Source organism: Pan paniscus, chromosome 4, assembly GCF_029289425.2.
Source record: "Pan paniscus chromosome 4, NHGRI_mPanPan1-v2.0_pri, whole genome shotgun sequence".
NCBI classification, from domain to species: domain Eukaryota; kingdom Metazoa; phylum Chordata; class Mammalia; order Primates; family Hominidae; genus Pan; species Pan paniscus.
This window is the reverse complement of record NC_073253.2, coordinates 111,956,039-111,970,447: the sequence shown is the minus strand read 5'-3', so window position 1 is coordinate 111,970,447 and position 14,409 is coordinate 111,956,039. Positions and strand designations below refer to the sequence as shown.

The 14,409-nt window shown below is 39.1% G+C and overlaps 1 protein-coding gene across 1 annotated transcript; it reads right to left on the bottom strand.

Annotated features, from left to right (window-relative positions):
- Window positions 1-12,045: 12,045 nt before the first annotated feature.
- On the bottom strand, window positions 12,046-14,203 carry LOC100988184 (small ribosomal subunit protein eS17-like). Its single transcript, XM_055113102.1, has 2 exons — window positions 13,780-14,203; window positions 12,046-12,122 (listed from the first exon to the last, which is right to left on the bottom strand). The coding sequence occupies exons 1-2, from the start codon at window positions 14,201-14,203 to the stop codon at window positions 12,046-12,048; spliced, it is 501 nt and encodes a 166-aa protein (XP_054969077.1).
- Between the last annotated feature and the right edge of the window lie 206 nt (window positions 14,204-14,409).

Here is a 14,409-nt window from a genome sequence, read left to right as displayed (position 1 = left end):
AATAAGAAAACTTTTATTTTGGCACAAAAATAACCCTCCATTATGTGAAATGTACAGATTTACAAGTGGACTGATTTTTTCCATTGGATTCAGGAGGATACTAGAAATTCACAAAAACAGGCTTCCTCAATTTTCCATAGCATTGGACATTAACTCTGGAAAAACCCAGAGAAGAATGATTGTACATGTGTGAAGTGATGTTAAGTTTGCCCAAGACATACATATTGCATCTCATTTTGAACCTCACACAACTCTGATATATGGGCCTAATTACTATCTTTTCTGACCCCACCACAAAGCTAAGAGTTGGAAAGATTATTTAGCAGTAAGAGAACTAAGGTCTAGAGAAATTAAATAACTTGGCCAAGGTTCCCTAACAAAGAAATGGAGGAACTAAGACTAGAATCCAGACCCGCAGACTCTCAGATCAGTCAATTTTGACCATACTTACCATCGGAATCAATTTTCCCTTGGGGTCTGGTGATCAATAGCAACATGGTCTCCTGGGTAAGTAAAGAGATTGCTTAACAAGGGACTTCCATGGTGGTGGTGGAGAGTCAACAAGGCCTTCTGAAGACTTCTGGAGTGCACTCCTGCCTCACCCAGCCTCAAATAGCATCTGCTCTGAGTATAAAAGAATTGCCTCTGGTTTCTATCTCCCATGCCAATTCCAAATGATGGGCAGGGACTGCCAGGAGTTCCAGGCTGAAGAAGAGTGTTCAGTGGATTATTCTGGAAGCCATGAGCAAAGGTGCCATGAGTATTGGCCAGGGTACAAGGACAGGAAATGGAAGTGTGACGTGAGTGTCAATTCTATGGCTTTGCTGTAGATGGCTAGTATGTGACCTGAGGGTGCGCATTTTCTTACATACCTGCTTTCCTGTCCTAAATACTCTTTCTGAACATCCTTTTTATCTCAGGTATTTAGGACCCCCTTCAGAATGCAAATCCTTTTTATTTTCCTTTTGAGGGATAGGTTCAAGGGGAGAGGTAGCACACCATGTAAATCATACTCATTAAGACCTGAACTCCACTGCCTTTATCAGGTTCTTTAACAGACCAGGCAAAGGTTTTGAAGTGGGAGCTTTTCCAGCTGATGGAAGCCTCCCCACGTAAGTGTTTTATTGGGCAAACTCTGAGGTTAGCAATTTCTTCAACTTGCCTGCTCTCCACAGAGCATGAGCCGCCCTGTTCACTCTAAGTCCCAGTGCTCTCACCACAAAACAAGCACCACTTACTAGCCTATCTGTGCAGGTATCAAGAGAGTGTACCTTTGTGATCTCATAGGTCTAGGACATGGCATGGATATTTTCTGTTGAGAGCTGAGACAGAGGGAGGCAAGAGTCTCAGATCCAGAGAGAATGGGGCATCTTCTTATTGAGGTAACCAGGCAAGAGAGTGAAATTAAAGAGGGGAGGCTGCCAAGTGAGAGGGGTTACTGTGATATGATCAAAATAAACTTGACATTTTTGCTTCTAATTGAACAGCACATTGAGCTTCTTGAGTTCCCACAACTGCCACTTTGCAGACTGACTGAGCCTTCAGCATTACCAGAAAGAGGAGGACATCACCCTTTCTCCACTCCTACTCCCATGCCCTGCACAAAGGCAGGCAGAGTTGGCAGCAGATGCTTTTTCCCTCATTCTGACACAGGGCAGAATGGTGGGTTTCTTTCCTAATTCCAAGGGCAGGGGATGTGTGACCTGGTGAATAGCTTTCTACTCTTTAGAATTGCTCTCTCCTTTGCTTGCTTTCTCTGTCCTCACCTGTTCATGACAAATTGTTTCTCTATAGAGCTCCTGTCCCTATGCCGCCCTGTTCCATGTGGAGAGATTCTCATTGCTTTTGATCTTTTTTGGATTAACTAATCCCTTTGTATGTTCAGATTTGTTGTTTATATACAATCTTTTAAAACTGATGAAATGGCAAAGGTAGAGCAATGAGTTCTCTGATTTTTATCTCCTGCACGTTAGAGATGAATTCTAAGTGTATCCTTAGAAGTGAGTTGCTTCCTCCTAGATTTCATTTTCATGAGGCTAAGAAAGCAATTGAACAGGGAGTGAGGATTTTAGGAGCTACAATTGTGGCCATGTATTAGATATATGGAACTCCCCGGCTGTATTCAGATTGAGTACATCAACCAGACAGAAATATCTTTTTCTATTCCTAAGTCTTTTCTTCACTTTAAAATCTAAAATTACAATGAGGGACAAGATTGCTATTATTATATTATTAATTTATGTTTATTTATTTATATCCTTCTTTGTTCCAGAAAAGATTTAAGGCAGCATAAAATATGAATGTCTGATCTATTTGTAGGAGCACATTCATTGGATTTTTTAAAAAATAAAATCCACTTATTAATGATTGATATGTTAATGATTTGATTAATCCATTGGGTTTGATTCATTTACATCATCATTTACATTTCATCAAGACATGTTTTCAAGGAGACACTTGATGTCCTTCTCAAAATGCTCCATTTTTCACCATGGAGAACTTTTATTTTCCATAAGTAAACAAAATGTAAACCTTGAAAGTCTGATTGATGGGAAGCTAAAATCTAAGCCTGGAGAGGTTAGGTAATCTCACCAAGGTTTCCCAAACCCAGGAGAAGCCCACTTCTTCTATAAGGTATATTTCTCTGTAAGACACATGAATCTACAAAATGTCTATAATAAATCAAGGTCACCTACCCCAACAGGCAGACGAAAGGCCCGGAAAGACTCAGGCCCAGGCACTGGGTTACTCTGTACCAGGTTAATATCTTTCTACTGAACCTTGAAGTCAAGATTTGACCTGCTAGGCATTCTTGGTAGGGATAAGTGGAGTTAAGTTTGTGTGACGTAGAGTGGTTAGGCCAGAACAGTATTTACCACAGTACGTGATTTGAGATGCTTTGAGTAGGATACAGACAGAGCATCCAAAAACATTGACTGCATAGTAAAAAAATTGTCTTTTTCTTTTGATTCTCTTTCAGTGCTGCTTGTCACATTAAGGAGCAACTGTCTGCTTGGTGTTAGTAGACATTTAACAGCCCTCTCACTCTTGCAAAGTTCAATTGTCAACAAAGCGCTGGCATCAGGATAAGAACCTTCAGCAAGCAACAGTGACTAGCTGTGATCTAATGATAACCTTTCATTTCATTTCATATTTGGATTTATATTTACCTTCTCTTTCTATTAAGTGGTACTAGTTGTCCATTGGAAGGAGTCATATGAAATTATCTTCTAAAATAAATATATTCAAATATTTTTAAATCAGTTTAAAGAACAAATTAAATAAACATTTACATAGGCGATATGTGAATGCTGAAATTTCAGGTAACAAGAAGAAAGAGGAAAGAGGGCTTCAGTGAAAGACCAGCAGCTGATGTCCCAGACAGAAGCTGGCATTAACCCCAGAAGAGCTGAGTCTGAAACCAGTACTACACTGACAAGCTGTGGAAGGTGATGAATGTCTTGAACATCTCTGGTTATTGGCTTCCCCATCTATAAGCTGGACATGATTAAAATATTGACTTCTTCACAGATTTGTGCTTAAGAATCAAATGAGTTATTTTAAGGGAAAGCCTTTTACCAAGTATAAAGTATGACACCCATGGAAGAGATTATAACTAAGTGAGGGACAGAGGAGGGATAAGAGAGCAGAAGCTAAAGAAGTCATTTAGGTTGAAGGAAATTGCTAAAATCAGTGAGAAAGATAATCCTGTGGCTGGGTGCGGTGGCTCATGCCTGTAATCCTAACACTTTGGGAGGCCAAAGCAGGCAGCTAACTTGAGGCCAGGAGTTTGACACCAGCCTGGCCAACATGGTGAAACCCCATCTCTACTAAAAATACAAAAAAATTAGCCAGGCATGGTGGCACATGCCTGTAATCCCAGCCACTCAGGAGGCTGAGGCAGGAGAATCGCTTGAACATGGGGGTGGAGGTTGCAGTGAGCCGAGATCATGCCACTGCACTCCAGCCTGGGCAACAGAGCAAAACTCTGTCTCAAAAAATAAAATAAAATAAAATAAAATAAAACAAAATAAAATAAAATAAAATAAAATAAAATTCTGTAGTCACTGAAGCTAGATAGGTCTGGTTCTTGGAAAGGTAGGAAGCAGCCCAGGTTGTGATTTGTTTTGTACAAGGATAGGGGTCAGACACACACACACACACACACACACACTCCAAAATTCTGTTTTGATTGAAAGCTCCACTAGAAGAGAGATGAAAGCTCCATAAACCCTGAGTGTGGGGAAAACTATCCTGAGGGTAAAGCTTCCACCAAATGGACTCTGGGGGTCCCCTTCCCATTTGCTTGTATCTGTCTCCTTGTGGTTGGATCCTGATAGCTCCTGATACTTGCATGTGCAGCTGACTAGCCAGGGTTCATTATTCACCCTAGCTGTTGAACAGGGTGCTTGAGATGTCCTATATGGAAGGGTGGGCAGAGGAAATCCCATGAGGCCATAGCACTGTCAGCCACCCTTGGCACTTAACACCCAGCACCCAGTACAATGACTGACAGAGTGGATGCCATTTGGGTAAACATTTGTTAAGTGAGTGAACAGAAGAAAGGTAGAGATGAAGGGAGAGAGCATAGGGAAAGGGAAAGGGGGAAAACAAGCTCGATGCTCTGGGCCACAGCCCCAGAGAGAGCTGGCTGCTGAGGCCAACCTCCAGAACTGTATCCTGTGCCTCCTCCTCTCCCTAGAAGTGCAAGTTCTAGGGAACACCCGAGGCAGCAGCACGGTGTTCCTAAGCATGGGCCTCCTGATCATGGGACTTAAATTTCCCCTTGACAACTCGTGAGCTGTGTAACACAGGGCACATTACTAACTTCTCCAAATGTCAGTTTTCCCTTCTGTACCATGGGAATGATCACACCAGCTTTGCTGAGTTACCGCTAGAATTAAATAAGATAGTATGTATGCACCTGATGAATGGCCCAGAAGCAGTTTCAATTATTACTGTTGTCATTATATATGCTTTACAAAAATTCAAAGAAATTATTTTGATTCTGTTAAAATGTGACATAATATGGATTTTCATTCCATAAACAGATTCTTATACTTTGCTTCCTAATTAGACTGTATCTTGTCATGCCCGTAATTCCTGTGTAATTAAATTGAAATTAAATGTCAATTTACTTTGAATTACAGAGTAATTCTATGTATACATGCCACACAATCTGCATTTTGTTAGAAGATGACAACCAAAAATATCCTGACAGTCCCTCTGTAATTACATAGTGATCTCATTAAGATCAGCTTGACAAACTACCTGCCAAGACCTGAGGAAGAAAAAACCATGAGCTGGTGGAGGGGTCTGCGGAGGTTAGGCACAGGACAGGAGGGGAGAGCCTGAACTCACCAAGGACCTTGCCCCTCCCCAGGAACCAGTGACATCCCACCACAGTCCCTTTTGCAGGCAGATGAGGAAGAGGGATCCTTTAAAAGAAAAAATATTACTTAATTACAGAATATGTTAACAGATGTTGATTCACCTTCACTTTCTAACCCAGCTGTTTTTATTAGGTTGGTATCTGAGGCCTTAAATCCTCATGCCTCAAAGACAATGATATATGCAGAGGGAATATTTCAAACCTCATGCAGAAATTTTATTTTTTTTATAATACTCAAAATGGCTTCCATCCTCTGATTTTTAAAAATAAAAATCGAAACATATTTGATATCTTATTCCTTTTCACCAATGAGCAGGTTAATATTTATATGATTTCTGATTGTAAGTGGCAGTGGGAAAAGATGATGTAAGTGGAACGGGGGAGAGGAGAACCAGGGCTTCAAAGAACCAGGTCAGGAGGCTAAGCAGTGACCCAGAGGTCCCCAGGCTTCATTCTGTTAAGACGCTCACAGCAAATGGGGCAGCAAGAAGGGGAAGCACCTCCGCCCATGCTTTCTCCTTCATTTTCCTCCTCCAAATCCACTGCAGTGCCCACTGAAGGTCACTGCTCCTCAGCCTCCTTTGTGTGGCTTCGCCTCTTGGTGCCCTCCTTGCCCAGGAGTGGCTTATTTCTGATTGCTAAACAAGCTCTACCCTACCACTCCTTTGGGACAAAGAATCTGGTTACTTTTCATTAACTCAAGTGAAAGGTTCCCTTTTCTGCCTCTCCCCAGGCCCCAGACATTCACCTGGCTGGGCCTGCAGGGCCCCCAGTGCCAGCTTCCGAGGAGTGAAAGGTCCTCCAAGCTCACAGCCCAGCAGTGCATGAGAGAAAGGAAGCCAGAGGACTGAAAGTCACGTCCTACCTCCTAGGCAGCACTGCAAAGCACACAAAATCCAGAGTCCTGAGTTTCAGAACAGGCTCTGCTTCTTACTAGCTATGATTACTCCAAGCAAGTCATTTAACTTCTGTGAGCCTCAGTTCTCCTAAATGTAAGTGGAGATTAGTATAAGTTGTCCTCCTGACCTCTGTACAGGGTCATTGAGATAAGAAATCAGCTAACGTAGATGAAAATGTTTGGAAAGAACAAAAAAAAAAATACAGGTGTATTGCTATAATCATCATCAGAGATACGTTGGTCAGGGTTCTACCTCTTACAGATAATTGAAAACCCAGGCTAGCCTAACGAGATGGAGGAAAAAAGAGTTTGGGGTTTGGGAGACTCTTATAGCCAAAATGTCCAGGGTTGATGCAGCTTTAGGCTTGGCAGGTTCAGGGATCTCACAGTGTCCTTGGACTCAGTTTCTCTGCATCTCTGGGTTCTGCTGTGGGCTGAGTGTGTGTACTCTTCACTCTCGGGCTCTGTGTGGTACTGCATGATTGCTTCAGGTTCTTGTCCTCTCTAATTCAAGTCCAGTGGGAAAGCCCATGTCCCAGAACCTCTCACTCCAATCCCAGGATTTGTTCTGCTTTGATCCATTGGGTCACATGTGTACCCAGAAACCAATCACTGTGGCCGAGGAGATTTGGAGTTCTAACTGGTGCTGATTACAGCTTCCAGTCCTGGATCCAGAGGCACTGCTATCCACATCATGAGAGCTGCACGGACTGAGCAATAAAGGAGGGGCTTCCCAGGGGGCTGAGAAGAAGAGAGAACAGAGGTCGGGCAGGGTGGTCACAAACATCCACTTCAGAAGTCAAGGAATTTATAGCTAGATCCAACTTGGAACAAGAAGCAAGCAGAGGAGGCACAACTAGAGAGACTCCTGACTGAAAATAGCAGGTAACACAAGGAAATGGTCAAGAGCAAATGTGTGTTTACTTCATGCAGCTTTGGAACTCCAGAGTTGGACAGTTCCCATATAGAAAAGGGAGCAAAAGCAGCTACTGACTGAAAGAAATTTTACCAAAATGATAAAATGACTTCTGATGTGCAGCTAAGGATTACCTGAATTTTGCTTTCACGTCCAGAGGCAGGATCATCTCCGAGTATTTTTCCCCAATAAAGTGCTCCTTCAGTAAGCATCGTCACACTTGCATTTCAGGACCTTCTCTGCCATCTAACCCTGAATAACATGCCTCACTCTCCACCATCATATGCCCTCTCTTCTCTTTAAATCAAAAAGCTAATGCACATCCCTAGACTGGCTGCTGTGGAGGCGGCATTTAGCCAGCTGTACGCTCACTCCCTGGCCAAGGATGTCAGCGATGTGAAACGGACTCTGATACATCTGCTTGAGAATTTTCAAGGTCATCGTGCTTGTTGTATGTGTCTCTTGTGTTCTGAATATTTCAGGATTTTGCATCATGGGCAACATGGAAAAGTCAAATTTCTCTTTTTTGGTCTGCCAAGTTTCATGGAAGGGTATAAAAAGTCCAACATTTTCAATGAAAAGGAAATTGTTATAAGCTGAATATCTTTGGAAAATAACCTATTATTGTTCAAAATATAAAGTCATCTATCCTCTGTGGTTGTCTTTTCTGTCTAGCTGGTCATTTTGGAATTAAAGAGGACCCAAATGTATCTCTAGGACTTCGGCTCTGCACATAATGAGCTTGGCTCTCCCTTTAATGCCAATTTTAACTCGGCATGGTTCTCCTCATCCAGAAGGTCAATTCAGCTGTTCACAAAACAATAAAATTACATGTTTGTCCTTGTCTTTATGTTTTCCTTTTTGCTTGATTAATGATTATCTGGACACGGGAATTTAAAATGTGTAGGTTATATAAAGAGACACATTACAATGTAAATCTTAGTTGTATCCATGACCCCTAGGCCTTCTACCCTAAATATCTGTGTGTCTTTCCACATACGTGAGTGTTCCATGCCTATACAAACACTATATGCACATGTAATTTTTAGTATAAATGAAAACATGAAATATTTATAATGGGTATATATGTAGTTTTCTTCAACTTTCATAGTTGCATAATATATATTTTTTTGCAACTTGTTTTTGCTTTTTTTGAATGTACAGATTTGTCTTGAGAACATTTCCTATCACCACACATGGAATTCTCTTTTACTGCTGCCACTTACGGACTGTGCTTTGCTATTATGAACTATGCTGTTAGATGAATTTCCAGCAGTAGAATTACTAGATCAATTCTTAGATGTATTTTATTGTTTTTTTAAATTATATTAATTTCTGAAGATTGAGTATATTCACATGGTCCAATAACAAAAGTTACAAGAGTATTTAGGAAAAAGTAAGCTTCCTAAATACCACTGTTTGAAAGCCATTTATTTTCCATTCCTAGAATAACTTCCGTTACCAGCTTCTTTTATATATGCCAAGAAATGCAATGTTCTGCACCTTCCATTTTCTCATTTAATCACATACCTTCGCTCTATGGCTATATATCAGCATGTAAATAGGCTTTCCTTCTTTTGTACAGCTGAATAGCATTCTACAGAGGGATGTGTCATACTTTACCCAGTCCTTCTTTGATGGATATTTAGGTTATTTTCAGGTTTTTTGCTAGTTCGGACAATGCTGTAATAAACAATCTTCTATACACATTATTTGGCAAAATATATATATATCCAAAGGAGAATACATTTCTAGAAATAAAACTATTGAGTCAGGGATAGCTTCATTTTAAAATAGGTAACTATTGCCAAATTGCCCTCCACAGCGGTTGCACCAATTTACATTTCTAAGAGAAATTTACACGAGTGACTGTTTCCCCATATTCTTACCTAAGAAATCACACATAAGGTATTAAGAAACTTTTTGATTTTTGCTGAACTGAGAGATTAAATGGTAAACATCTGAGTATCTCTTTGCATGAATAAGCATATTTTAAATGTTTAAAAAAATGTTTATACTTTCTTTTCTGTGATCTGACTATTCATATTGTCTACTTTTTCTAATGGTTTTTTATTCTCATTCCTATTGATTTGCAGGAAATTTTAATATATTAAGAAAAGTAGCTCTTTGAGTGGATTATAAATTACTATTTTCCATTTGTGTCTTGACTTTATTATTTGTTTTATCATGTAGAAATGTTGATTTTTATTTAGTGTAATATCTGTTTCTGCTGTTAAGAGTTTTAAGTCATACTTAGAAATGCTTTCCTCACTTGGAGATTGTTGTTTTAATTTTTTATGTCTTTTTCTGGTATTGTTTTAAATTTCTATAGATTTTGCATTTTAATTTTTATAGATCTTGATAACTTGTCCAGCAAAGAGATTATACAAACCTATACTTCCAGGGACAGTGTATATTTACTCTTCGAGGTGTCTGTTGCTTATCTTTTATGAATTGCTCATTCTTCCTGTATCTTGCCATCCTTGCTAGCAAAGGCAATGCCTTCTATTTAATGTATCTTAAGTCATGTTACCAAGCACAGGGAGCACAAGGCTGTGTGCACATGAAGGACAGTCAACAGAGGTGTGGTTTTTTTGTTTGGTTTTGTTGTTGTTGTTGTTGTTTTACTTAGAATAATTCCTGACTAAGGAGGAATGGCCATGTCACATCTCTACATACCACAGAAGGTGGGTCAATGAGCATCTGAGACCACACTCTATGAAGCACAAATTAGAAATCGTGGTGTAATTATTTTTTATTTGTTCAGTTATTTGTATATAAATATTTGCAAGTGTAATAGTAAAAATATTTTAATTGAATATCACAAATCTCCTTTATTGAGGCAATATGAATGCATGAAATTGGGGCTATTCCAAAAAACCTAAAATGCTGTAAATTAAAAAGCCCAAGAAACTGAATTTATTCCTGAAGATTAAATTGCTGGGAAAAGTAGAGAAAGTAAAGAAAGAGACTACTACCTGATTGGAAGTATGTTTAACACCTAAATAGAATGTCTACTTTTCCATAGCAGGAGACTTGGCATATAACATATGGAATATTATTAAGCATGGACCTGCTGGCCCAAAGAGGCTCCCAGAAAACAAATCTATCTCCTGTGGCCTGCTCTCCATGGGCTTATATGTAAGTTTAATTCACTCTGGCCTTAAAAAAAAGATAATTAAAGTATAATTAAATATAGCATTCAACATATTCAAAAACCTTCTAATAAATTCAATCCTCTTTCCCATTACATTGGCAAACAAGTAGACAAAAATTATATAAATTGGTAAAAGAAAAGGTCAGGCAAAAATCATATTTAAACCTTTCTAAAACTACTAAGTTTTCTCCCAAAAATAGTTCCTACTTTAGTCTTCCCTTCCTAAGACTCAATGGTGAAATACTCATGATGGAAGGAAGTTTCATGGTTAAGGGACTAAGTGCCTTATGATATGTTGTGGACATTTGTTGTCTTTTGTCGCTCAGCATGTTTCCTCTTGTGATATCAGTGCCTCAATGTTCCCTAAGGGAATCACCTGTCTTGACAATTTCTTGTGTTTGTAGGATATGGTTGTCCCCATCCCTAGAGGGATTGGCATATTACTTAGGGCTTACAAATCACCATATTCCATTTCTTAACTGTGTTGGTAGGTTAGAAACAAGTATGTGATCCAAATTACATTAAATGAGAGCCACTTCTGGTTCTATTACTGGACTTATTGGAAAAAGAGGTGCTCCTTCTGCTGGGATAGCTAAGCTGAGATAAATGGAGTTAAGGACCTGCTTGAGAACGAAGCCAACTGAAAGAAAAGTAAGGTTGAGTGACATGTAGAAGCTATTGAGTCCTAAAGACATGCTGTGAACTCCTACATCTAGCTATGCCAGAAGACATGTGTTATGTAGCTTTGAAATGATTCCAAACACATAATTTGCTACTGAATGACATATGTTTTGCTGTGATAAGAGTTTGGAATAGAATCCCTCCTCCCCACGAGAATGTTAAGCACTGCTTATCAGACCACATAAGTGAGTTATTTGCCTCAACTACTAGACTCCAAAATACATATAAACCCATAATTTTGACAGACAGATTGAAAGCCAGGGCTGTGGCAGAGCTACTCTCTCAGCCTTTGAGATACTCTCCAAAGCCCACCAACACTAGCACTATACTAGCATCAAGGAACCTTGCTTGTCATCTCGGATCTCTGCTGTGTTGGTCAAACTGTCTCATCCCTGAACTTCTCATGCAAAGCTATGCCTTAAACTTTGATTGACTTTACATCCACAGAGGATTGTTTCCTTCCTAGTTTGGCAGCTAGACTTTAATAACTGGATTCCAGATGAAATAGGAACCCACTCACTATGTGATTAATGCAACCTCGTTATTGAGTGTGTACCCAGTAAGATTTTTGTTATTCTCTCCCTCCATCAGCATTTAGAAAAAACAAAAGAATCTGTTTGTATGGAAATAAAACATGTGATTTGTGAAATTACACTTTGATCAGTTCCTTATTTTAACCATACAAAACAACAGAACAATGGATTAATCCCTAGATTGTTAAAAGAACCAAAAAAAAGAAAAAATCACACATACACACTCACACACACACCATTTTTCTGCTAGTTTGAATTGAGTTTCAGTCAGTTACAAATGATATAGTTCTGACTAACACAATGGACGTTTGGGTGAGGGAAATTTTGTTCATGAGTGAATATAGGAAAGGCTTTATAATGATGTTCCCACATCAATCAGTCAAGACAACACACTAAGCCTGAGACTATCTGTGATGTTTTTATGGAACCCAATTTAGCAATAATGAGTAAACTGCCATAAATTTTCCCTTATAATTTCCCACTAAAAAGTTTTTCTGGCTTTACTTCTCTGGAAATTTCAATAAGGTGTTTGTCCATTCGTTTTACTTTAATACAGATCAATATGCATACTAAGGCATTCTCTGGTTCTCTCATTGAAATTCACAGTTAAGGAAGAGGTACAAGAGCATACGTAAATATCCACATATGACAGAATTCCACGTTAAGTGGCCTCATCTTCACATAGGCTGCAATGAAGGATCTTATGCTCTCCTGTAGCTCAGATAATTTAAAAGACAATTTAAAAAAATATTTTGTGACAATTGGAATAGATTCCTGGGAAAGTTCTCTGAGAAACTTCTCTGCGAAATGGTAAATAAAGGATGGGAATCCTTACTAGTTAAAACTGGCTCTGTTTTAAGGGAAGAAAATGTTCTAAATTGATGGTCCTCAAACATAATTTATGTATCAGAATCACCTGGAGAGATGATATACACACATATAGTTTTCTAGGTTCTATCTTATACCTTCTGATTTAAAATCTGCCTTCTAGTCCCAGGATTTAAAACAATGCTAAAGGTCAAGTGTTTAATTTTTTTCAAAAACTATAACTGTGCTCTTTATTTGTGTCATTATCTCACTAAATCTGCACAGTAACCCTATGGATTAGGTACTACTGGGATATGGAGTAGTTCTAATTTTTATGTTTGTGTTTATAAATTAGGAATATATGGTTTAAAAATTTGAGCACCCTTCTCAAAGTAATATGACAAGGAAAATCTATGACTCTAAACTCAAGACCCTTAACCTTTAACCTGTTCCCAAATGCAGATTTGATCAGCCAGTGTCATGTTTAATGCACAAAGTCAATAATTGAACTTTGCTAATAACATCATTAGAGAATCAAATAGAATAACACTGCTCACAAGGGTAAAATATGCAATGGAAACAGTATTCCTAAAAATAAAAGCTTTGTTGCAGAGAGCTGGAAGAAATATTTATTCAACCCTGAAAAGCAAATTCTAAGATAAGGAAGGAAGGAAGGAAGGAAGGAAGGAAGGAAGGAAGGAAGTTAGGGAAGGAGGGAGGAAGGGAGGGAAGTGAGGACTGGTGCTCATTTATTTAAAAGGTTTACATACAAGAGAACCTATATTCTCAATTACAAGAGATCTGTATCTCACCTCTTTCTTTAATAGCTAATTTAAGTCCCAATAGATACATGGAAATCATCATTGACTTTCCTCATTAAAAACAGAAAACAGCTATTCCAAAGAGCCAACATAATATCTCTTTAGGGTAGTAATTAAGTGACCTTTAATGCTCTCTATTTTTCCCCAATGTTTTAATTCCTGCCATGTCCTAAATGCTGATGTTTGGGCTCAGAGAGGGGCATCCTACAGCTGTCTAATACCTCATCAGTAGCCACAGCAATGGAGAGAGGCAGTAGATTTTTCAGTTTGTGAATTACAGAAGACCTTTGTTTTTCCTTTCCCTCCCACCAACTCCAACTAATTACACTAAAAATATACCCTGATTAATTTAATACCCATTTACCACTTCATCAGAGGATAGTCAGAACCAAGAAAAACAAATATCCTTTTTGGAAGTAGGTAGGATACAAAGAGATTAACAAACCATCTAGAAATAGTAGGAATCAGTATAATATGAGGAAAAGATTATGTTGAGAAAACAAAATTTTGAGTCCTTGTAAATGGCAATTTTTTGTTGTTGTTGTTGTTGTCCCAGATTTATTGAAAATAATACAGCATTGCAGAAAAAATTCAAACAGGTCCCGAGGCATTTTAAAATTCATCCCAACTGTAGGCTGAGTGACCTGCGGGTTGCACAGACTGCCGAAGTCCAAAAGCCTCAGCATTTCCTTACTGTCAGGATCTACTTCAATTATCTCCTGATCCAAGGCTGAGACCTCAGAAACATAATTATCTCTCCTTTCTCTCTCCTCCTCCTGCAGATTGATGGAGATACCTCTTCCTGGGCCTTTCTGAATCCGCTTCATCAGATGCGTGACATAGCCTGCTATCTTGCTGCAGAGCTTCTTGCTGGGGATAATGGCGATCTCCTCACACACGTGCTTGTTAGTGTGGAAGTCGTTGCCCAGGCACATGTAGTACTTTTCTGTGATGCCCCAGGCTGCCTTCTTCACGGTTTTGGTGCGAATGAGGCCCATGTTGGCGGGTCCTTGGTAAAAGGGGCGTAAATGGCAATTTTAAGAATTTCCCTCACAATGGGAACAAGAATGGCTATTCCACCCCAAGTTCCCTTCCAGTTCAGAGTCACTTTACCTTCCCTAGGACATGTTTATTGGGAAGTTATATTTTTATTTGTTAATGAAATCAGAAAAACCTCATGATAGGTTATTTGCGTCACAATTCT